Here is a 24,639-nt window from a genome sequence, read left to right as displayed (position 1 = left end):
CATTCTAAAGTTGGGTCTTTTGAACTTTGTTGCTGTTGGCACAGTTCTTTTTGCTTAGTTGTTGTTCACCCTTCTCATTGCTTGGGGATGTCTCAGGGTCTATGACTACTCAGCTTGTGTCCTGTACTCAAGGCTGGGATAAGGGGTGGGCAGAAGGGTCATATGCACACTGTTAATATGTAGGGAAAGGGGGTCACGCTGGGAGCTTCTGCTGCTTCGCTTTAAGTCTCCCTTATCTTTACTACTGAGTGTAACATATTAACCCTCTCCACCTTCATTGAGCTCTCTCCACCCCCATCAACTTGCTCTTCTTCTCGGGTCACTCCACGTTCATTCCTGATAAACTACTTTCACATAGTTCTGCTGCACTGGCTCATTTCACCTCTGGTTCATTTCCCCTCCTGTAATAATGAAAGAGTAGCCACCTAAGTAGAGAGACCAGCCTACATATTGACTCTCTGTCTCATCATAAATAAAGATGTAGGTTATAACTGAGCAAAATGCAAAACAAAACAAGTCCGGCAAAGTCTGCAGTGATTGGCGAATGAAACGCGTCAACGTAATGACGTCATCGCACCCGGACGTGATGTCCACATGCGTCTTCACAAGCATGTGAACAAGCAAGGCAGATTTGGAACCATGTGTGCAATGCCTAAAACATTGCAATACCTTGTAAACTGCCTTTCCTGGGAGTCATATTTGGACCCACATTCACAGGGAGTAACGCAGCCTGATGCAGGTAGCATTTAATGGAAGCTTGCAGAGAGATCAACTATTCATTACCAAGTCTTGGAGTGTTTGATACACTCCTGGTGAGTGATTCAACTGTGATCTTTCTATGTGATTATCTACTCTCATCTTCCACCTTAGCTGGACTTGTGTCAGCTCAAGGTCATCTGCTGAGCTGTCAGATTGCCGTGTCACTTAAGAGCAGCATACATGGTTTATATTACATGCATACAGTCGGAGCAGCTGAAACTCTTTCCATTTCCCTGGCTTAACATGTTGTGGACAATTTCAGGACTCCACCTCATCCAATTGGAATCACCTCTTAACTTATATTTACTATACACCTACTGGATGGTGCCTGTTGCCTGGATTATCTTTGTTGTTTGTGATTCAATTTTATAGTTGTGCCCAATTGACTCTGCCCCCCGCACTTACTACATGGTCCCCAGGATTTTCTACTCTAGGGTAACTGGAATTTACAGGCCCAATCTCAGAATTATGTGATCACTCATGATAAAGGGCATTGCCCTGCAGCACCCAGGACATTGGTGGCTCTATTTTCCTCTTCATATCTATTATATTTATAGCATATTTCTACTGGCTTCTTTTGACCCCTAGCAAGGCCTTGTTTTTCATCAGTGGCATTTATTTAGGCATTAGTGTGACTCTTGGCTGCTTTAATTGATGTTACTGACTGCCTGTTGACATTGCAGTTTGGACTGCTTATTTTATTGACTATCGTGTGTTCTGTGTGTCTGTTTACCTCAGAAGGTTTGCAATAAAGTTTTTGTATTAAATTTTAAATAATACTTCTCTGCTTGAGTTTATATAGAACCGTCTTTTTACAGTCTGCTCTTGCGGCTGTTTTTTGTTTTTCATTCCCCCTCCCTCTGTCTACACATCTTTCTCCACTTTCCCAGTACAAGACAATCTCACACCAATCCTCCTGTTCACATTATACCTTCTTTTTCTTCTATCTGACTGTTCCTCACATAAATATGCACTACACACATCTTTGCAGCCTCTAGTCTCAGCTCTGGGCATTCCGCAGGAGTCCACACACCCATGGGGGAGTGGGTACCTGTATCTACCCCCTGCTAAAATAAAATACGTTTTAAAAGTAGAAGAGGGGGGGGAGGAAGAGCGGAACCTCCATTTTTCAGTGAAGTTCCTTTTTAAATTTATAGCTGAAACATACTCTATTTTTAAGGGATGTTATGGTTGCTTTGGTTTATCAGTAGCTTTAATTTTATGTTACAGTGGTAGCTATAGACTTTGTGTTTTGTATTGCAGATTGTTCCTGCTGGCGCTTACAGTAGCATACACGTGTCTTTCACTCCTCTCATGCTCTCTGGGGTCATCAAGAAGGTAGAATGTAGTGGATATGCCCTGGGATTTCTGAGCTTGGATGACAAGGTAAATGTATTTTAATAATTCTGGTTTCATTCAAATGTGACTTGATTTGTTTCTCTTCGTGAATTTAAAATGCATATATTTGTGTACATTCATCTCTCTGACTTTCAGTCAGCAAAACTGGTCCCTGGGAGAGTAAAAAGACAGCATGGATATGGGGTAGAGCCAATCAAAATGGAGCTTCAGGCATTTGTGAAGCCGGCATTGTGAGTACATACTTTTAACAGACTGCTGCGAGACTCTGTAGTCAATTTGGGGCATTATAAATTGACATGTAAAACCCTTCAGTAATGTTCTATTTGCAATTTAACCTTCATACTTCTTACTGTAGAATGTGACAGAGCTTAGTAGGATTGTGCATGGTTACATATATTACTTTGCAGTCATTATTTTAAAGCTGGACTTAAGGAAATCAGCCTACATGACTTGTAGTATATAGGATTTGTTTTACCTACCAAAGGATTTGGGTTTTTGTTTAATCAGTCTGGTAATTCTTACTGAACTTTTATTCACATTAGCCTGGTCTGTTGTGGTGCAATAAATGCATGTTTAATGTGTCAATGCACGTTGTGTCACAAATGAACATGCATTGTGTTAAGGAAGCCCATTCATTTGTAGCAACATAGTAAATAGTCATTACTGTCTCCATTGCAGTGATTCCCCTTGTCTTGCTGTGCCTCTGATTCCCGTCTCACTAGAACAGGAAGTGAAGAGAAATAACAGCAAGAAAATTCTGACAGTGGCTGGCTGGAGTTGGGTTTAAAAATTCACAAACATACAAACACAAATTTGCTGTTATTTTTTCATAATGTCAATATAATTGCCTTGTTTATATTTCATTTTAATGGTATTATTATTATACAGGATTTATATAGCGCCAACAGTTTGCTCAGTGCTGTACATTATAACATTATAATGGGAGACAGTACACGAGACAGTACAGTAACAATACGATTCAATACACGAGGGGTTCGAGGGCCCTGCTCCTTGGAGCTTACAATCTAGGAGGGAGGGGATAGTGATACAGGAAGAAATAGCAGTGGGGGATGGAGTGGTAGGAAGAGTGGAGGAGTTCAGTAAGTAGCTGAGGGCGGGGTAGGCTTCCCTGAAGAGATAGGTTTTCAGAGTGCGCCTAAAGGTGAGAAGAGTAGGTGATAGTCTGATGGATTGGGGTAGGGAGTTCCAGAGGATGGGGAGGCCCTGGAGAAGTCCTGTAGACAGGCATGGGAGGAGGAGACCAGGGAACTAGAGAGTAGGAGGTTTTGGGTGGTATTTGGATACCAGATCGGTGATGTAGTTTGGGGCAGTATTATGAATAGCTTTATACGTCAATGTTAGTATTTTGAATTTTATCCGTTGGGCAATCGGAAGCCAGTGGAGGGATTGGCAGAGGGGGGTGGCAGATACGGAGCGGTTAGTAAGGTGCATGAGTCTGGCCGCAGCATTCAAGATAGACTGAAGCGGGGATAGCCTGCGGTGAGGTAAGCTGCTGAGGAGGGAGTTACAGTAGTCGAGGCATGATATAATAAGGGAGTGAAAGAGTTGCTTAGTGGTTTCCAGGGTTAGGAACAGACGTATTTTGGAGATGTTGCGGAGGTGAAGTCTACATGAGTTTGTCAGCGAATGGACCTGGGGCTGGAAGGACACATTGGAGTCTAGGATAACACCTAGTACTCGGGCTTGAGGGGAGGGTCTGATGGTGGTGTTGTTGGTCTTGATGAAGAAGTCGGGGAGGGGCGCGGGCTGGGGGGAAAACTAGGAGCTCAGTTTTGGAAAGATTTCATTTGAGGAAGTGGAGTGACATCCAATCCGATATGTCGCTCAGTAGGCTTGTGATACGGGCGCAGACTGAAGGGGTGAGGTGAGGGGTAGAGAGATAGATTTGCATGTCATCGGCATAGAAATGGTAGTTGAAGCCATGAGAGTGTATCAGTTGGCCAAGGGAGGAGGTGTAGATGGAGATGAGAAGGGGTCCAAGGACAGAGCATTGAGGGACCCCAACAGAGAGGGGGAGTGAAGAGGAGGTGGCAGCATTATAGGTAACACTGAAGGAGCGCTGTGATAGATAGGAAGAGAGCCAGGAGAGAGCAGAGTCTCTGAGGCCAAGAGAGTGTCGTTTTTTGAGGAGGAGGGGGTGGTCAACTGCGTCGAAAGCCGCAGAGAGGTCGAGGAGCATTGAATAGTGGCCATTAGCTTTGGCGGTTAGTAGGTCATTGGTGAGTTTGAGTAGGGCAGTTTTGGTGGAGTGTAGGGGGCGGAAGCCAGACTGTAGGGGATCAAGGAGGTTGTTGTCGGTGAGGTGGGAACTCAGGCCATTATAGACTAAGCGCTCTAGGAGTTTGGATATAAATAGCAGCAGGGAGATGGGTCTAAGGTTGTTCAGATCGGTGGGATCCAGGGAGGGTTTTTTGAGTATGGGAGTGATGTGCGCGTGTTTTAGAGGGGAGGGGAATGTGCCAGTAGAGAGGGAAAGATTAAAGATGTGTGTGAGGGAGCGTAGGATGGAGGAGGAGGGTGATCGTAGGAGTTGTGAGGGGACAGGGTCAAGGGGGCAGGTGGTGAGGCGGGCTTCAGAGAAGACCTTAGTCTTATTAAGGTTAAGACCTTAACCTTATTATGTTTTTGAAAGCATTTTACAGAGATACGGCATATAGGCTTATAGTTTGGACATACATTGTTGATAAACAGGAAGAATAAAGCTCACATTTATCACATTTCTTCCAAAATATATGTTGGGTAAATAGCATGCTAAAAAATTCCATCTTATGAAGCAGGACATTGAACGTCAAGTATAAGGGAGATAATGCAGTCTCCGATAGTGACATGAAAAATCTTGATTGTTAAGTGTTGGTTTTCTGTATAATTCTTATAGGTATTAGGGTGGTGAAGTGTAAAGTGCTGGGCTTGAAATAAAGTCCCACAGAGTATCTTAAGCGGTCAGTGAAAGGAAACATTTTTCCATATAGGAACTAAGGAGAATAAGAAAATGGGGTGTTTGAGGGAAGGGTATTTATGAGATTTATCAAATTGCACAGCTTTGAGATGTGCCAATCTGAAGGGAAGAGAAGCAATATTAATTGTAAACATCGACCAAACTTCCCTTAGATATGGATGTATTTAAATCCCTTCTCCACTTTGAAACAGGCATGAACTGAATGATTAGATAGTGGGTTAAGTTGTGAATATTTTTTCTTAGAACCAACACCTAACAGTTGCCAGATGTTGATATAGTGAGTCTTTTTCTTCCTTTGCAGGCTCACCGTAGAAGTGGAAGACGATGATGAGGAAGGGCTGGTGTTTTATTCTGTGGCAAGTGACCTCATCCCAGACAGGAAAATCTCTCCTGTTAGTATCAAAACTGATGTCTTTGATTACTGTTAAGTTTTATGCAACTATAGACACTTAGACCTAATTTACACTTCCTGTTGGAGAGTGGTAAAAATGTTGTGTAGCTGTGGAGCTGGAGGGAGTTGTACAAATGCATGCATTGAAGCCACAGCAAAAATGATAATCCTTGGAAAGTCATGCCACAACAGTCCTACAACTCTGTGCAATGCGTGTAGTTGTGGTGCAGTCGTGCAGGCTTTACAGGGTTAAAAGAGGTGGTGAGGATGGACATATCCCCTTCCAGCTGCCTGTCAACTGTGAATTGCGTTTCAGATGGCAACACCAAGTGGCCTGACGCCCAAAACATACGATTTTAATTTGCTGGGTTGGAAGGATTATTTTGGTGTGTGGGGGTTATTTACAGTTGCAAGGAATTATATTTACACACTATAAATTGAGGAAATGCAAAATGTAATTGCTGCAGTCACCAGCCTAATACATGATCAGAAGAGAGCAGCATGTTTTTTGATGAGCACAATGAGACCTTGTTCTCACATGCTTTGGCTTGTATCAGAGCACTGTGTATAGCAAGCTGTTGCAAAACATTTGTAAAGCTTTGGCAAGTTTTAAGCAGCTTTGCTGAAGTCTTTGAATTCAGTGCCACAATGATTCCCCAATGACACATAGGTCCTGAGCAGAAAGCCATCAGTTAACATTAATTCCCATGTTATATTTCCTCCCTAGATTTTAACTGACATTAAAACAACTCGGAGCCTGAAACTGATCAACTGCACAGAGACTCCTCTATACTTCCAGCTACTTCTGTCCAAACCATTCTCTGTTTCTGCCATTGATCCAAACAAAAGTGTCCGGACATCTCAGAGTGACCGCGAAGAGCGGGGAGGGCAGATGGTTCTCCACCCACAACAAAATACATTGGTAAAGGAAATACTTTATATTATTTTAAAGCTATATATTTTTCTGTAAATTCTTTTTATTAAGGTTTTGCCGTTTACAAAGTTGCAATTCTAACATTCAGGTGCACAATTTACACTAGGTGTCCAACTTAAAAACACAAACAAAAAAAAAGTAAACAAATATCCAGTGTGCAAAACAACCAGGTAGTATGTCAGAGCATGTGGCCTTTTGTCTTTTTATTCTGTGTAACACAGTGAATTTTTAAAACTTAAGGAGTAGCCACCGAAAAAGCCCAGGACACAGTCAATCCCATAGCACTCATGTGATCAACGTTTTTCTGTGGAACATAAAAGCCCAGATTTTGCTAAACTTTTTTGGACATCCCGTAACCTCATGCGTTGCTTTATAGAGAGGCAGGGCATCATTAACCAGTGATTTCCAGTAGGAAAGTGTGGGCTGTTCTTTCTTTTTTCCATCAGAGAATGATGGTTTTATGGGCATAACAGAACAGTAATTCCATCAAAGTGTGATTCACTTTGGTAGGGGCCAATATGTAACCAATTCCAGTAAGATGGTCTGGAGATAGGAAAAGAGGTTAGAGGAGACAAAATCCACCACCTCTCCCTATCAGGTTTTTATTGCTGGCTGTGCCCCTGTTAGGAAAATTTACCCTCTCTATCTCTCCTGTTTACCATTATCATCAAAAGTTAAAGAAAATCCAGAATTTTGGTTGACACCAAAACAGGAATAGAGGGGAAATCTTCCAATGGGGATACTAGTTCTGATCATTGGAAAAGTTTCCAACGTGTCCATTCGACAAAAGTCAGTTAAACAATGAACTTCTATAAGGTGGAAAAGGCCACACACTGATCGAACTTCAGATGTTCAAGCAGGGGATTTTAAATGTATGGCCAGCTTAAGTGTTGGAAAGAGGTAGATCACATAACCTCTAAATCTCATCATCATCCCCCTCCAGCTTGCAATACACTTAAGCGCTGCAAACCCAGAGGTCTGTAGCTCAGCATAAATAGTAGATACAGTTTTAAGCAAGTCCATGTCAACAAGATTGGGTTCAAGACAAATTCTGATTGATGCACATGCCTCAATTGTAAATATCTAAATAGAGAGTGATCTGGCAGCAATAATCTTTGCCAGAGCTGTCCCAAAAATAGAAATTCCCAAACACATCCAGTTTTTTACTTTTACAGTCAGTTTGAGAACCCCTTTGTATTCTAATTCATGCAGCATACCTAAAAAATATACAGTATGTCTTTACCTTTGGAAATATTTATACATAGGAATTTACAGGCAATTTGCATAATATTCTGAACAGTTTCAAAGTGCAATTAGAGGGACAAACTGAGGAAGGAAAGTGCATTAACAATGTACCACTCAAACAACTAATAATGAGATCTACCAGCACAGAACAGACAGGATTAATTACGTTAAATATAATAACTCCCTAGCCCTCTCCCTAACATTACATAGAAGGGGAGAGCTAGGTAGGATTTTGAAAGTGTCATTAAACCCAAATCATTAAAAACTTGCTCTATATCATTATATGCATGCTATATTACATAGTGTGCATACTCACTTTGCCACTAGAGCATTCATTTTCTGTAGATTATAAAAAGCCTGGTTGATCCTGCTATCCACTGTCTCTCCCTCCTTATCTGTGTCCCTGCTGCAGCCTGAGAATGTGTAGACAAGTCATTGCCACATCTACTGAGCATGCTCCAGCTGTGTGATTATAGAATCACACATATGAGTGTATATACAGTGGTAAATGACAGTCCCATGCCTTCGTATTGCTAAACACTGTGGGGGCAGGATGTAAAATGCTGATTGATGAAGGTTTCACCTCCCTGTTAGTCCCAGCACATAGATACCATAGCAGACCTGGACTGGAACAAAAAACAGGACTGGGCATTTTAGACTGCGGAGCCAATTTTTCCAGGGACTGGGGGGAGGGAGAGAATGGGGGGGCAGACATATTTTGCGGGGTCTGTTGATGATGGGATATTCACGAAGTAGGTCCTCCACACTGTAATGTAAAGGGGCACTGTGATATAAAGGGGACTGCACTGTAAAGGGGCACTGTAATGATTAATAGGGTAATACTGAAGTACAGTGTATGACAAATTAGGCCTTACCAGTACTGGAAAGCGGCTGCATAGGGTGGGGGGAAGGGCGCATAGTAATGGGTGCAGAGTTATAAATGTGGATGATTGGTGCTCCATTGTATAATCAGGGTGCAACGTTAAACAGAGTGGATCGGTATGGGCTTGGAGAAGGGTAAATAGTTGGGGTGCAGTGTTATATAATGTGGAGCAGTATGGAGTAGGTGAAGGTTAAATAGGCAGGGGTGCAGTGTTATACAGACTGGATCAGTATGGGGTGGAGGCAGGGTGAAAAGTGAATTGATATATGGAGTGGGGACAGGGTGAATAGTCAGAGGTGCAGTGCTCTATAGATTGGGTCAGGGGGAATACTGATTGGTGCAGTGCTATACAGCGTGGGGGCAGGTGAATAGTGAGGAGTGCATGGTTTTATAGGGCAGGTCAGGGTAAATAGCAAAGGGTGGGGTAAGGGCGAACAGTGAGGGGTGTAATGTTCTATAGGGTGGGGGCAGAATGTATAGTGAGGGGTTCAAGGTTCTGTAGAGTAGACCAGTATGGGGTGCGGGATGCAGGGTAGATGGGAGGTGCAGGAACAGTAGAGTGCTCCCACACAGGGTCAGGGGAGTAGAGGGCAGGGAACAGTGTCAGAGGGGACCCTGGACAGCCTGGAACGGTTGGAAGGACACTGGATCAGAACCATCTGTACTGATCAGAGCTGGGAGCCTGGCAAGGAGGGGGCAGCTGGTACTCTCAATTTGGGAAGCAGAGGAGCCTGATCTCTTCCTGTGGGACATACACTTGGCTGGGGGTGAGCCAGACCCAGGGCCCTGAGGGAGGGACACAGTGACACAGGCAGAGCTGGATCCCTGCCCCCATTCACTTCTGATCTGCTGCTCCACGTCAGTCACACAGAGAGCAGAGCGTCGATCACCGGGATCCGGCGTATATCACACTGATTGGAATATCCCTGACCCACACCTCCATCCACTCTACTGTCCTGAGAGTAAAGACAACCCTGCCTATTAGCAGAGCAGGGAGCGGACACAGGCATGGCTACATAGCAGAAGGTTAGTGTTTGGCCATGGTCGCCGCTTACATCCCACTGTGCGGCCCGGACATGTAAACCCATTGCCCCCTCCTGGGCAAATGCCGGTGTACCCTATGGTTAGTCCGGGTCTGCACCATAGAGACAGGCTGGAGAGGTGTGACACATTTGTCAGAACCTTCTCTAGATATCTTTACAGTGCGAACAAAGTGAAATGAACTTCGCCTACACTATGTTATTGCAAAACAATAATAAAAGTTTGCCTTGAACTATAGGTTTGTAATAAGCTTTAAAACACTTTGTTGCTTTTAATAAACAGCAATCATTAAATAAGGAAGCTTTTTTATATTAAGTTAAATACAGTTGCATGATACATGAAAAGAGGTGATCAAGGCAATTTAACATTATATGTTTAATATCACTTTAAAATGGTTGTAAACCCTCATGTTTGAAAACAACCCATTATGTTTAAAATAGAAATGAAAGGGGTATTTTGAGGGGGAGGAGCCTGAACATAGCGCGGAGAGGGAGCTCAGTGTGAGCGCTCCCGGACGGTAGGCATTCCCAGTGACCTGCTAGCCAGAAATGCCTAGGAGGAGGTAACTTACCCGAGCATGGTATCATTCCTTTGCGGAGGCCTGGCGGGAGATTGGTGTCCCCTGTGCGGCTGGCCAGCGGTGGCGGTGTTGAAGTGGAGGAAGGAGAGTGAGGGGCCAGTCGGTCGGAGAGGAGGCGGACTCTGCCGGAGTTCAGAGGACACCAGGCAGTCACGTGTCTGCCACAGAGGAGTACTGGGAGGCAGAGACGCCGGCCGGGCTGACACGAAGGAGGAGATCTAGGCTCATCTATCACAGGCTTGTTACTGCCTAAAGACCCGAGGACACCCATGAAGGGTGACCCCCCCCTAATAACCACCATTGCAGAAGTGTACTCTGATCGGGAGACTGTGGTAGTAGTCTCTGGGAGAGGCTGTCCGTATCCGCCTTAGTTGAAGTAACATGGAGCTGAAAAGATGACCATGGGCGACAGAAGATGGTGAGTCAAAAACATATGGTGTAAAGATCATTAGGGTGGGATCACCCAGGGGGCCCAGAAGGAGCTGAAAGAGAGACACAAGAGGGATAAAGACCCCAGAGACCCCTTAAGAGGAAATCGGTACAGGGGGGAAGGAAGGAAAGGAAAATACCTAAGAGGGACTACCCCTGGAGGGATACAACCCTAAATTTCACGTAGATGTAACCCCGGTCTCGAGAAAAAAATACAAAAAACTCACTAACATTATGAAATGTAAAGTGGAAAAGCGGGGCAGGGCCAAAGTCATCCCAAGCAAGTTCAATTAAAAAATATATACCCTCACAAGAGAAACAAACCCCAGAGAGACAACGGGGAGTAAGTGAAAGACTGGAGATGGAAAACACTAATGGCGATTGCTCCAGATTGTCTATGAATATCAGTCAAAATATAGAAGTTGAAGACATAGAATACGTGTTGGTTATTGAGAGTCCAGAAGAGCAAGAGAAGACCTCATAGATGCCTACGAAAGCCGAAATAGCAGAAATGTTTAAGGGTCTGGAAAGATCCATGAAACAGGAGATGGCGAAAATACACAAAGACCTGGGGCAAGTATTGTCAAGGGTGAAGGAGACAGAGGAGATATTAGATAAACATGCCCAAGTAATAACAAAATTAGAAAAACAGATGGAAGGAATGAGAAAAGAACAAAGGAATCTGCTATACGAACTGGAAGATCAGGAGAATAGAGATTGAAGATGTAACCTGAGGATACGAGGTCTGCCTGAGACTTCACAAGGGGAAGACTTGATGGAAATAACAGTGAAAATGCTTAATACAATGGACAGATCAGCAACAGAGCCTCTGAAGATTGAAAGAGTGCACAGAACAGGAAGACTCCAAGGAAGCAGAAACGAAAATCCAAGGGTTGTGATTGTATGATTACATTATTAAAGAGACAAAACTGAGCTTTGGAAGAAGAAAAAGGGAAGACCAATAATTAAATATGGAGAAGCAAATTTACAGATTTTTGCAGATAATTTATATCAGTGAAAACATTGAAGAGAAGGAGAACCTTGAAACCATTGCTGGAACAGATTAGAAAGCAGAATGTTCGATACAGCTGGGGATTCTTAGCATGCCTGATTGGATGGAAAATTTGTCGTTCTGCAAGATTGAGATTCCCGGAGGACTTTAGAGACTTTTGTGAGAGATTTGAACTACAGAAAATAGATATCCCAGGATATTCCCCTCCTCCTAGGCTAAGCAAAGAATTTTTTTTTTCTGGAAAGGCAGGAAACAGGAAGTAGGACAGGTATCCAGAAATGCAGCTTTGAATTTGGGAACACGGACTGGAGAGGCATATGTGGTCATAGCTCCACCCTAGGCCCTGAATCAATGGTGGGACTAGGACCACAGATGATTTGTAGGCAAGTTAAAAGCCTAGGGGGAGTTGTGGAGAGTTAGGGGGTGGGTGGGAGAGGGGAAGGGAGGGGAATGGGTAATTATGTAGGGGTTAGCTCCGTGTTCCTCTGGAAGGATGAAGGTACTCTCGCTGGTGGAGGAGGAAAAACACTTATGGGAAATGGAGGAGGTTAACTTTATGACCTATAATGTCAAGGGACTAAACATTCCGGGGAAAAGGCATAAAATCCTCAGAGAATTACAACAACGATCTATTGCAATAGTGTGTTTAAAGGAAACTCACTTATTACAGGAAACAAATGTGAAGTTATACCCAACCTAGTTTTATGCAGATTCACTAACTAGGCATTCTAAAGGAGTGGCAATTGGCATAGCTAAAAATGTAATGTTTAAGCTGGAAGAGAAGTTGGAGGATCCTGAGGGGCGTTTTTTGTTCTCAAGGGGGAAATTACAGGAAATAGAGTGTACATTGGCAAATATTTATTGCCCCACTAGAAATCCAGTGGCCTATCTGAAAAGTGTATTGAGAAGACTTCTGGATTTTAAAACAGGCAAACTAATTGTGGCAGGAGATTTTAATTTTTGCATGGACCCCCAGATTGACACGACGTCGCTTGTGCAGAGAGAGGAAGGTAAATCTCTGAAATCCATAGAAAGAATTTTATATCAATGTCAATTTGTGGATGTCTGGAGAGTTAAACATCCCAAAGACATGGACTATATGTTCTACTCTCCGCCACATGCGACATATTCGAGATTAGATTATATATTGATGGACCATAGACTTTTGGAATGCTGGTCAAAGTACATATAGAAGTTATAACCATATCGGACCATGCACTTGTTACAATGAAGTTATTATGGGGAAGAGAGCAGAATAAGTTAAACATGTGGAGATTAAATGAGACTCTCCTTCAGGATCATGAGATAGAACAGAGAATAAAAAAAGAAATAGAAAAATACTTTGAAAGAAATGAGACTGAAGGAGTTTGAATGGCCACGGTGTGGGAAGTACATAAGGTATACGTCAGGGGAAGTTTGATAGCGATTGGGGTAAAAAAAAAAAGGAACGAAATAAGATAATTAATATGCTTTTAAGGGATCTATACAAATTAGAACAGTTACATAAAAAGAGAATAACAAAAGAGATTCAACAAAGTATAATAAATAAGCAAGAGGAATTGTGTAATTTAATGGAGGAAGAAGCGAGGAGAACATTCAACATGATGGCAAGAGAGAGATATCGGTGGGGGAATAAACCAGGGAAATATTTAATGAGAGTACAGAGAAATAAGAATTCAAGGAATTATATAGAAAAAATTAAAGACGATAATGGAGAACTGGTCTACTCAACCACTGATATCGCTAACGTATTTACAAAATATTGCAGTAAACTATATGATGTTATTCCACAGCGGTCAAAAGGAGAAGAGGAAGAAATCATTAGAAATAGACAGATATACTTAAAAGAGGCGGGATTGCCGAGACTAGGGGGAAGAACGGTTAAGCTGCCTAGAGAAACCTATAACGCAGGAGGAAATCCAAGTAGCACTAAAGAGTACAATATCGGGGAGGAGGTCGAGGCCAGATGGGTATACTGTGAGATATTATAAAAAAAATTAAAAATCAATTAGTACCTAAACTGAGTTTATACATGAACGCATTAGGAGAGGGGGTGGAAATGAGATAAGAATCCTTGCAAGCTCATATCACAATCATTCAGAGAGAGGGAAAAGATGGGACCCAATGTGCTAGCTACAGGCATATATCTTTGCATATAATTTGATATGCATATTTAGCAAAGGAACTGGCAAACAGGTTGAAAGACCTAATGCCGGAATGGATTCATATAGATCAAGTGGGATTTGTCCCCAGGAGGGAGGGAAGAGACAGTGGGTTGAGATCACTGCTTCTCATACAAAGAGGTAAGAGCAAAAAATCCCCCATACTGATTTTATCAGTGGATGTAGAGAAGGCTTTTGATAGGGTGGATTGGGGATTTATGTTAGACACACTGGAAGTTCTGAGGATAGGCCCCAAAATGAGGGAGTGGATAAGGAAGCTATATACTCAACCTCTGCAGCAGTAAAGGTCAATGGCACGCTATCGGAATTCTTCAAGATGCATGATGGGACAAGGCAGGGGTGCCCACTTTCGCCTTTGTTGTTTGGTTTATGTTTAGAACCTCTTTTGGCTACAGTAAGAAATAGCATAGATATAAAAGGGAGTAGGATAGGAGAGACAGAACATAAGGTAGCAGCGTATGCTGATGACATGCTAATTTATGTGGTCAATCCTAGGCTGACATTACTCAACTTAATGAAAATAATGAAATATTATGGGGAGTTCTCAAATTTAAAAATTAACCCCATCTGAGATTCTAAATGTTAATGTCCCGAGAACTGAGAAGAAAGCTTTACAAAGAAAATTTCCCTTTTCATGGAAGGAAAGAGAAAATATTTGGGAATAAAATTAACCTTGTCTTTAAAGAATTTATATAAAATAAACTACATCCCATTAATAAACAAGATCAAGGAGGAATTAAGGAAATTATCGGTAGGACCTCTATCCTGGATAGGATGAATAAATTTGAGAAAAATGATAATTGTCACAAAAATCCTATATAAGTTTCATATGCTACCTATACAACTTCGGGGAATGTACTTTAAAATAATTTAAAAAATGATATTGAGGTATATTTGGGGGAGTAAAAAAACAAGAATAAGTTATGAAGTGCTGTGTAGAGACAAAGAGAATGGGGGTTTAGGTGTGCCGGATTTCAAGAGATATTATTACTCAGTATTATTATCACGTATTTTTGATTGGACACATAAAGCACTTGGGAAAAGTTGGGTAAATATAGAAAACACACTAAGTGAGACACAATTAAATAGGATGGTATGATTACCACATCAATATTGTAGGTTGGCAGAAAGCACGAGCACTTATACACATATTGTTGCCGTTGGTGGATACAGATCTTTTCCCACCAGGGAAAGAAAAAAAAGAAAATATTTCAGGTGATTGGATAATAAGATGGGATGCACAGTTAAAAGATATAATGAATGGTGAGGAAATGTGCTCACTTCAGGAGCTGAAAAATAAGAAAGAGCTGTTTTTTAGATTAGATGAGTGGCGACATTTTCAACTAAGACACTTCGTGGCAAGGCTCCCTAAGCTCTTAAGGACAGCAGCGGATATGAACCCATTCAAACAATTATTTAGCACATGTAGGGAAAGGAAACACGGTACTTCACGAATTTATAAAATTCTGACTGTAATAACAGGCGTCGCTTCCCTCCTGTATATGGAGAAATGGGAAAGGGAACTTAGAATATCATTTGATGAGCAACAAAAAAAGAAAATCTTTAGACAAGCACATGGGGCTGTAGATAAGAAGGTGGATGAAATGAACTACAAATGTTTAGCTAGGTGGTACATCACACCGAGTGTGGCACATAAGCAATATGGAGATAAATCGCCTATGTGCTGGCGGGGATGTGGGATTAAGGGCACAATGGCACATATATGGTGGGAGTATCCTAAAATCAAGGAATATTGGGGGGGAATAATTCCCCAAACCCAGGCGATAACTGGGGTTAAGATCCCAAAAGATCCAGGAGTATGCCTATTCCATAAAACTGAGACTACAGTAAAAAAAATATAAGAATTCGGTGATAGTTCACCTTATAAATGCAGCAAAAGGATTGATACCCACATTTTGGCAGGAACAAGATGTACCAAAAATAAAAGACAGGATAAGTAAGGTAGAATATATATATAGAATGGAGGAACTCTACCACATAGAAGAAGAAAAAATGGAGAGATTTCGAGAAAGGTGGGAAAAATGGGATGAGTTTAAGAGATCAAATAAATATGTCGAAATGGGAGAAATAAGAGAAAGAGGGGACAAGAGGACATGTATAATTAAAAAGGAGAAAGAAAGATAGGAAGAAGGAGAAGGGTATTCTGAGGTTACTCAGAAGTGATGAGGAACGGGGAGCCAAGGGTAAAGGAATGGGGGTAAGGGGAAGATGGAGGGGAGATGAGTTTTCTTGGGGGTATGTTTAAAAGGAAATGTATTTTTTAATGTTATGATTTGTGTTTTATAGTTATGCTGAAATTTGAAAATTAGAAATGAAAGGCAAAACATTTCTTTATAGATATAAAAAACATTATAAATAACTTTTTTTTTTGTTATAAGTGATCACATACCCTCTGTTCTCAGCTGCATAAGAGTTATGGGAGGAGAAACAGCAGTACACTGTCAGGACAAGTCTGATCATTGGAAAAGAACAGGCTGAATTCCCAGCATAGCTAGAGAACTGAGCACACTGTGCTCTCCTCCTTAAAGTGGTCATTTTTTAGAGAACAGGTACAGCAGGCACATACTGTATCAGGAATATGAAATGTTGGGTTTACATATTCTTTAAGCAAGTAAAAAGCAAGTAAGAAGGTAAGCAACAATATTTAATTTTTTAAGGTATGACATGTTTGTTGGGCAGCATTAGTAAAGCACTGATCGGTTTACTTGTTGCCTGTATTTGCTCTTTTATTCTGGCTTCTGCTATACAGGTGAAAGTGGCCTTTTGCACCACACTGGAACTACTGACCTACCAACATCATCCAGAGGATCAGATGCTGCCAGGAGTGACACTACTACAGTCAGAAAATGGAGAGAGGAGGCTGCACTTTTCCCAGCAGTTACTGATTGAGTATAGTAATAAGAGCACACAGGTGAGAGTATTTTCCTTCCTGAGAGAGAAACTGGACAGAACACTAAAAACATTTTTCAGCATTGTTCTAGCTCGAAGTACAATAGTTCATCCTATGACCCAGCCATGTGTTTATCTCTACAGCAAGTGGCACTGAATGCATATATCACTGTGCCAGTGCTTCAGCTTTCAAGTGACACGTTGGATTTCGGTACATGCTTTGTTGGACAGACAAGGACACGAGAGGTTTTCCTCCTCAATAAAAGTGGATCAAAGAGCTACTGGACAGCTCTGCTGGGTAAACTATATGTATATCAGAAAATAATGCTAGTGCTGCTTACAGATGGTTTTTGTCTTTGTATAATCACTTTACAAAGTAAATAGAGACTTCACAAAAAAGTGTAAGAAGCTTAGAGGGAAGCTATCATTTTCTTTCACCTGGTCTCCGTGGTAGTTACAGGGCATCACTCACAAGGAATCTGAGCAGATTCAGATTTGCTGTCCAAAAATTAGTATACTGTGTGTGTTGGGGTTAGAGAATGTCAGAGGAGTTCTGAGCGTTTTAATAGAGGTAATTATTTTAGTGACCGATTTCCCTTAAGCCTCAATTACACCGCTGAACAATAATGCAAATTTAATTCTGAAGTTTGTTCAGATGTACAAAGAATATTGTTTCTGCTAAAAATTATGACAAAGGTATTCTCGCTTTTAATACATTTTTATACCTTTTTAAATTTGAAACTACCAACCCAAAAAGTTTATTTAACAATAGAGAACATAAAATAAAAAATACTTCTTTTGCATATACAGTATGTTGCACTAACATTATTTGAAGATCTAAGGACAAACACTACAGCAACTGAAACAATGTTGTTAGCGTTCTTTAAACATGGCACTACCTGGCTGTTCTGCTCATTATACCAAGAAAGGTAGTGCTAGAGGGGCACTCACAAGCAACATTCAATAAAGGCTCATTGTATATATTATGTGCCGCCAGGTACACAGTAGTGGTTCTACATTCACATCTCACCCACTACGAACTCCCAGCTGTTTCTGGTTTCAGCTTTGATGTCATATCCGTTTACCACGCTGTCATGCGCTGACTTGTTTTGTCTTTCTGACTGGTTCAGTGGTCGGCAAGCCGCGGCTCGCGAGCCACATGCGGCTCTTTACACACTTTAATGCGGCTCTTCTGTGTGCCGGGCGCCCGCTCCCCTCCCTCCTCTTGGGCGGCCGCCCCAAAAGTCAGGACTCTGCAGCTAGCCCAGCAATGGGCAAACTACGACCCGCATACGGCCCGGCGGACCTTTTAATCCGGCCCGCGGAGCGTGGCAAACATTGGCTGTCAGGATGTAGGCGGGGCAGCGTGACGAACTCCTCTCCTCTCACAGTCCGCCCTGAAGACCGGAACGGCGCGGGAACACGGCGAGAGGAACACGTGGAGCAAAGGTAAGTGAATTGACACAATATGGGGAATGAATTACTATAGGGGGGATGAATTACTATATGGGGGATGAATTACTATGGGGGATGAATTACTATATGGGGGATTAATTACTATGGGGGATGAATTACTATATGGGGGATGAATTACTATGGGGGATGAATTACTATATGGGGGATGAATTACTATATGGGGGATGAATTACTATATGGGGATGAATTACTATATGGGGGATGAATTACTATATGGGGGATGAATTACTATGGGGGATGAATTACTATGGGGGATGAATTACTATATGGGGGATGTATTTTCAGTTTTAAAAATGTGGCTCTCAAAATAAATTTCAATCGTGGTTTTGGCGAGATTTGGCTCAGTTGAAAAAAAAGGTTGCCCACCACTGGACTAGTTCATTTCCCAAAGTACTTTGTTCCAGACAGTGTTCCCCTCTGGGTACAGCAGTAGTCCATGGACCAAGCTCTTATTAAAAGTGGCAGATGGGCAGCAGCAGGAACTTGATGTGACCAACTATAAATGGCAGCGAGTTTGGAGTGAGTGAGATGCATTTGCAGAACCACTTCTGTGTATCTGGCGGCACATAATATATGTGATGAGCTTTTATTAAATGTTGTTTTTGAGTGGCACTTTCATTTTAATAAAGAGGGGATTTATAATTTACTACACTATCCCCAAATTTCCTGGTTACAGAGGGGAGAGGTGAGGGTAGGCTAGCAATTGGCTCCTGTAGCTGTCTGTCAGAATCTGGTAGGAGGGAGCAGGGGCATGGCTTGCCAGGTGCTGTGTGTGTCAGTGGTTGCCTCCAGAGAGCCTTGCATAGATGTCTCCTTTAGGACCAGCTACCTAAAGGAGCCATCTGCAAACTGGAGCGAGGATCAGTGGCTGTGAGAACAGTCACCAAAAAAAAATACAAACAGACTTTCTTGCATGAAATGAAAAAATAGGCTTTTCATATCACATTATGTTTTGTGTTTTTTGGATAATGAATCCTGTGCTTTCACTTCAGTTAGTATTAGTGATTAAGTGGTGATCAGACATAATAGTTAATATAAGCACAGTTAAATTGTGATTGTGTCAGGCATAGAAGTACAACAGCATGAAATTCTATGTGATTTGTGGAATAAAGCTCCTCTCTGTTCTACCTCAGTCGTGGACTCCACGTGTGCTTGCTCTTAATGCAGCACAATGGTGTAAATGGGCCCTACTTGACTGTGTGGATTTTCTCATTCAGTGTTTTTTTAATTCAATGGAACATACAGCACAATGCTTGTCAATGCACCTAATGTCCATACACCCATTGTACATGACAGGACAGCTCCATGTCAGTGGAAGGGAAAGTGTGTTGTATGGTATGAAGATTTACAAAGCACTGAATTTGTTGGTGGTAAACTGTTAATGTAATGTAATTATATGCCTATTGGTCTATTTTAGACAAGAAAGAAAGGCACAGCAACACTGAGGTCTTTTCCATTTCTCCCAGCAGTGGGGTGCTGGAGGCTCATGTCAGCCACACATCAGCCAGTAAAGAGATGTTACTAGTCGCCTTCACAGCAAGGTAGGAAAGCATAATGGGGTGATGTGTACTTGCACAGTTACAAACTGCCAAAGGCAGAACAGTCATATATTATACACTGCCATGCACAGATTTCTGCTGCTGTCAGATACAAGTCATTACAATGCTTTAGATCAGTGTTTCCCAACCTTTTTCCAGTCAAGGCACCTTCTTATGGGCAATCCTGAGCCACCCTCTTCTAAAATGTAAAAAACTAGACTAATAGTTTTACATTTTGCAACAGCATCCATATACAAAGGACACCCAACACTAGAGGTGATTTACTATTTCAAAGTAAATACATTTTTGCATGTTAGCAGTGCCTAGTATTCCAGCAGTTTTTCTTGTTAATTTTCTCTCCCCAGCGTAGATAACGTGACCCCAGTGTTGACAGAAAGGTGACGGGGGGGTTTGAGTCAAACAAGGATGCTGTGCAGGTGCCCAAAGTCCTCCTTACCAACCAATGATGTCAGCAGTTGTTAGGATGCTGACGGCTGCCCTGCACAATACCTACGTTGTAATGCCGCATAATGAAAATCTGTGGCTCTGTGTAAGAAAACAGCAGGCTTTTACTTTTTCCATACTCTTCCTATTCAGGTCCCTGCGGTTTTTTCTTCGTGTACTGCAAAGCCGGATTCACAGTTTTATTTGGGCTCATAAACGTCCCAGAGTGCCTAGAGCCAGTCTATATACTCATAGATTGCAGGGAGGTTTAGGAGTCCCACACGTTTCTAGATATTACTTGGCGGCCCAGATTTCCCAGTTGTCTATGCTTCATGTCACGACAGATATCCCATTATGGGTACTATTGGAATTACCCAACTGTGCTCCGCTTTCCTTAACTGCATTGCTTTGGGTCCCGCCTAAGCTACGCCCTCCGGATTTGAGCCCTGTCATGCTTCACAGTTTATGAACCTGGGATTCTGTAAAATATTCGGGTAATTTGATTTCATCATTTCTACCTCTTTTGCCGATCACATATAATCCTTTATTTCCGCCAGGCCTAGAACACCCCCCTTCTTTCTCTTGGTGGACCTCCCATGGCTTTGTTATCGTACATGATTTTCTGAACGCTCGTACGTTTCCTTCATGGGAATCTCTTTAAGCATCAAAGGGGGTCCCGCCACGGGAATATTATCGGTATTTGCAATTGCGCCACTGGGTCCTTTCCCTCCGTCGTACTTCTACATACCCTTACCTCAAAACGTCCTTTGAACATGTTTGTCAGCACTCCCCAGGGTCCCCTGGTCTCATTTCTGTAATTTATGCCTCCCTTAACAGTAGGTCCTCCTCACCACCCCTGTCTTATGTCTCTCAGTGGGAGCGAGATCTGGGTGGCTCGATTGCAGCGGAAGATTGGCGTAGGGCCTGGGGGACGGTGGCGAAATGTTCATTCAATACAGTCACTCTTGAGGCAGCCTACAAAGTTCTCCTGCGGTGGTACTGGTTCCCGACTCAGACTGCGCACTTTAATCTGACTGGCGGAGATAGATGTTTCCAGAATTGTGGTCTACGCGGGGACGTCTTACAAATTTGGTGGTTGTGCCCGCGATTGATAGGCTTCTGGTCTAGGGTTTTTGGTTTGCTACAAACGCTATTTCACATTACGGTCTGTAGGGATGCAAGGGTGGCACTTCTACATTGCCCTATTCTGGGTCTGTCTAGATCTCAGCAGAAACTGGCATCCTACCTATTTATTTTGGCCAAACGCGCCATAGCTCAAGCTTGGAGATCCTTCGGTTGTTTTCCAAGGGGTGAAGACCCGGATGAATGATATGTTGGTCAATGAACAGATGTCTAGCATTCTTCATGATTCTTATCCGAGATTTCTTAAGGTTTGGGAACCTTGGATACGATATTCCTTGCCATCCCTGCCCCTTACTAGTTATGACCCCTTATAATTGCTATCTGTGCTAGCCCTGGATCCGTGACTCTTTTACTCTCCCTTTCCTCTATGTTTACTTTCTGACTCCTTTTTTTTTTTTCTTTCTTCTAACCTTTTTTCTATCCTCTTCTCTTTACCGTATTCTGTTTGACTACTGCTGATAATATTTGGTTCGGCTTTTTGCTGTCCTTCCTTGCTGTTATTGGTCATTTTATTACTTGGCTAATACAAGTCAGCAGGATGTACCTGTTCCTGAGTTACTGTTACGCTCGGCCCCTGCGTGGGCGTATATTGAGCTTGTTGTGTTCATAAAACAAAACTTTCTTAATAAAAATATTGAAACAGAAAAAAGCAGGCTTGATTCACCATTAGTTTGCACATGGTTTCTGGACAATTTGGGGAAATTTTTAGGCATTTTGTCAAGGCATTCCTGAAAAACACAGAAGGCACCCAGGTTGAAAAAAGCTGCTTTAGATATGTGCTAGATTCTTCCAAATAGTCTTCACTCCCAGCCACAACAGTACTTTCATTACCTCTTGAAGCCAGTGAAATTGTGAGAAGAAAGCATTTCTCAGACAATCAGCATTTTCCTCCTTTTCCTAGTAAACCGAGTGCAAACCCTGGCTTTTCCTAAAACAAAATCGTTTCACTAAATAGAAATCCTGAATCAAATATTTATGCGATTTCCAGATTGTAAAGCAAATTAGAGAATTTAACTTTTATAATATCAGGCTTATACAGTATCTCTGAATATTTTGAGGCTTTATTTGACAAACATGGATTTATTGAAAAAGAATAAAAACAAATCTTTGTTGGTATAAGGATATTTCTACTGTAATTCTGTTGTTCTCCATGTTCTTCAGGACAAACACTGACTATGGGACAGTGGTGACAGTGCACGGCATGCTGGGAGAGAAGCCACAGAGACTCTTTATTAGAGGGCGAGGATCCTATGATGAGAAATTTGAAGTTTTATTGAATGCATAGCTGTGTGCTTTAAAATATTTCTTTACTGTACCTATTACTGAGGCTGTATGGGCCTATAGTGTCCATCATAAACTACTGCAGGTCACCACTACCAAAGAAAAAAGAAAATTTCCAATATTTCCCCCCCAAAATTATATATACTGTGCATGTGTATGTAGGTGAGTGTGTGTATACACACACTTACATAGTTATTGAGGTTGAAAAGAGACTCATTATCAGCTATTTCTACACCCTACAATTCCTGCAGGTTTGGGCCAAGTGGAAGGTAATCCACCATCATGCACACAAACACGCACCTCTCAAGTAATCTTTATAATAAAAATAATTATTAATAAAAATATTTTATCACATTAGGCTGCTACTCTCTAACTTTTTGTTTAGTGAAATATAAAATGTAATAATAAGAGCACAATGTCCCAGATACACTGTATGCAATGTACAGCGGGTAAAGTAAGTAAAATAAATATGTCACCATTTTTCTAGGTAATATATATTTCTAAAGGTGCTATTGACATGAATTTGTCACCACATTTTGGTAACAACTCATGCAATTCGTACATACAAAGAAACCAATCGAGTAAGTTAATTAATTAAGTTATGTGTAATAAAATGGAATAACACAGGGAAAAAGTATTGAACACATAAAGAAAGGGAGGTGCAAAAAGGCATGGAAAGCCAAGACACCAGCTTAAATCTAACAGTAATTAGAAAGCAATCCTGCCCCTTGTCAGTGCAAATTAATATCAGCTGGTTCAGTGTTAACTTATGGCCTATAAAAAGGTGTCTCATTACCAAGTTGTCACACAAGAAACATCTCATGATGGGTAAAAGCAAAGAGCTGTCTCAAGACCTTCGCTACCTTGCATTGTTGCAAATCATACTGATGGCATTGGTTAAAGAAGGATTTCTAAACTTCTGAATGTTTCACTGAGCACTGTTGGGGCAATAATCCAAAAGTGGAAAGAACATAATTTTACCATAAACCGGCAAGAGGTGCTCCTGACAGAGGAGTGAAAAGAATTATAAGAAGAGTTGTCCAAGAGCAAAGGACCACTTGTACCTGCTAATTCCGGGTCTTTCTGAAGTTCTCCACAATTGTTTCAAAGAAAACAATAGGTAATGCCTCAACTGCCATGGCCTGTATGCACGCTCACCACGCAAGACACCATTGCTGAAGAAAAAGCATGTTGAAGCTTGTTTAAAGTTTGCTGCACAACATTTAGACAAACCTGTGAAATACTGGGAGAATATAGTCTGGTCAGGTGAGCCCAAAATTAAACTCTTTGGATGCCATAATAAACACCATGTTTGGAGGTCAAAGGGCACTACGCATCACCCCAAAAACACCATCCCAACAGTGAAGTTCGGAGTTGGGAGCATCATGGTGTGGGGATGTTTTTCAGCATATGGTACTGGCAAACTTCATGTCATTGAAGGAAAAATGAATGGAAAAATGTACCAAGACATTCTTGATAAAAATCTGCTGCCATCTACCAGGATGATGAAGATGAAACGAGGGTGGACATTTCAGCAAGACAATGATCCCAACCACCAAGCCAAGGAAACTCCCAATTGGTTTCAAAGAAAGAGAAAATAAAGCTGCTAGAATGGCCCAGCCAATCTCCTGACTTGAATTTAATAGAAAATCTATGAAAAGAACTAAAGATCAGAGTTCATAGAAGAGGCCCAGGGAACCTTCAAGATTTGAAGACTGTTTGTGTGGAAGAATGGGCCAAAATCACACCTGAGCAATGCATGCGACTAGTTTCTCTATACAGGAGGCGTCTTGAAGCTGTCATTACCAACAAAGGATTTTGTGCGAAGTATTAAATACATTTCAGTTAGTGTGTTCAATACTTTTTCCCCGTGTCATTCCATTTTATTACACGTAACTTAATTTCTGAACTTATTTGGTTTCTTTGTATGTATGGATTGCATGAGTTGTTACCAACAAGTTGTGAAAATGTTATGTCAATAGCACCTTTAAAAATATATTTACTGAGAAAAATGTTGGCGTGTTCAATACTTATTTTGCCTGCTGTATATGTAA

The 24,639-nt window shown here is 41.7% G+C and overlaps 1 protein-coding gene across 1 annotated transcript in view; it reads left to right on the top strand.

Annotated features, from left to right (window-relative positions):
- DLEC1 (DLEC1 cilia and flagella associated protein) overlaps window positions 1-22,942 on the top strand; it is an 88,964-nt gene extending 66,022 nt beyond the window's left edge. The window contains exons 32-39 of the mRNA XM_089673147.1: window positions 2,023-2,145; window positions 2,254-2,348; window positions 5,397-5,487; window positions 6,214-6,408; window positions 16,564-16,725; window positions 16,848-17,001; window positions 19,597-19,720; window positions 22,466-22,942. Coding sequence (XP_089529273.1) covers window positions 2,023-2,145; window positions 2,254-2,348; window positions 5,397-5,487; window positions 6,214-6,408; window positions 16,564-16,725; window positions 16,848-17,001; window positions 19,597-19,720; window positions 22,466-22,589 — 1,068 coding nt within the window. The 3' untranslated portion in view covers window positions 22,590-22,942. The remainder of the gene's footprint in view (window positions 1-2,022; window positions 2,146-2,253; window positions 2,349-5,396; window positions 5,488-6,213; window positions 6,409-16,563; window positions 16,726-16,847; window positions 17,002-19,596; window positions 19,721-22,465) is intronic.
- Window positions 22,943-24,639: the final 1,697 nt, after the last annotated feature.

This window comes from Staurois parvus, unplaced genomic scaffold (genome assembly GCF_062004578.1).
Source record: "Staurois parvus isolate SC_StPar_1 unplaced genomic scaffold, SC_StPar_1.0 ptg000136l, whole genome shotgun sequence".
NCBI classification, from domain to species: Eukaryota; Metazoa; Chordata; class Amphibia; order Anura; family Ranidae; genus Staurois; species Staurois parvus.
Note: the sequence above shows the minus strand (reverse complement) of the source record. Positions and strands in the feature narration are given on the sequence as shown.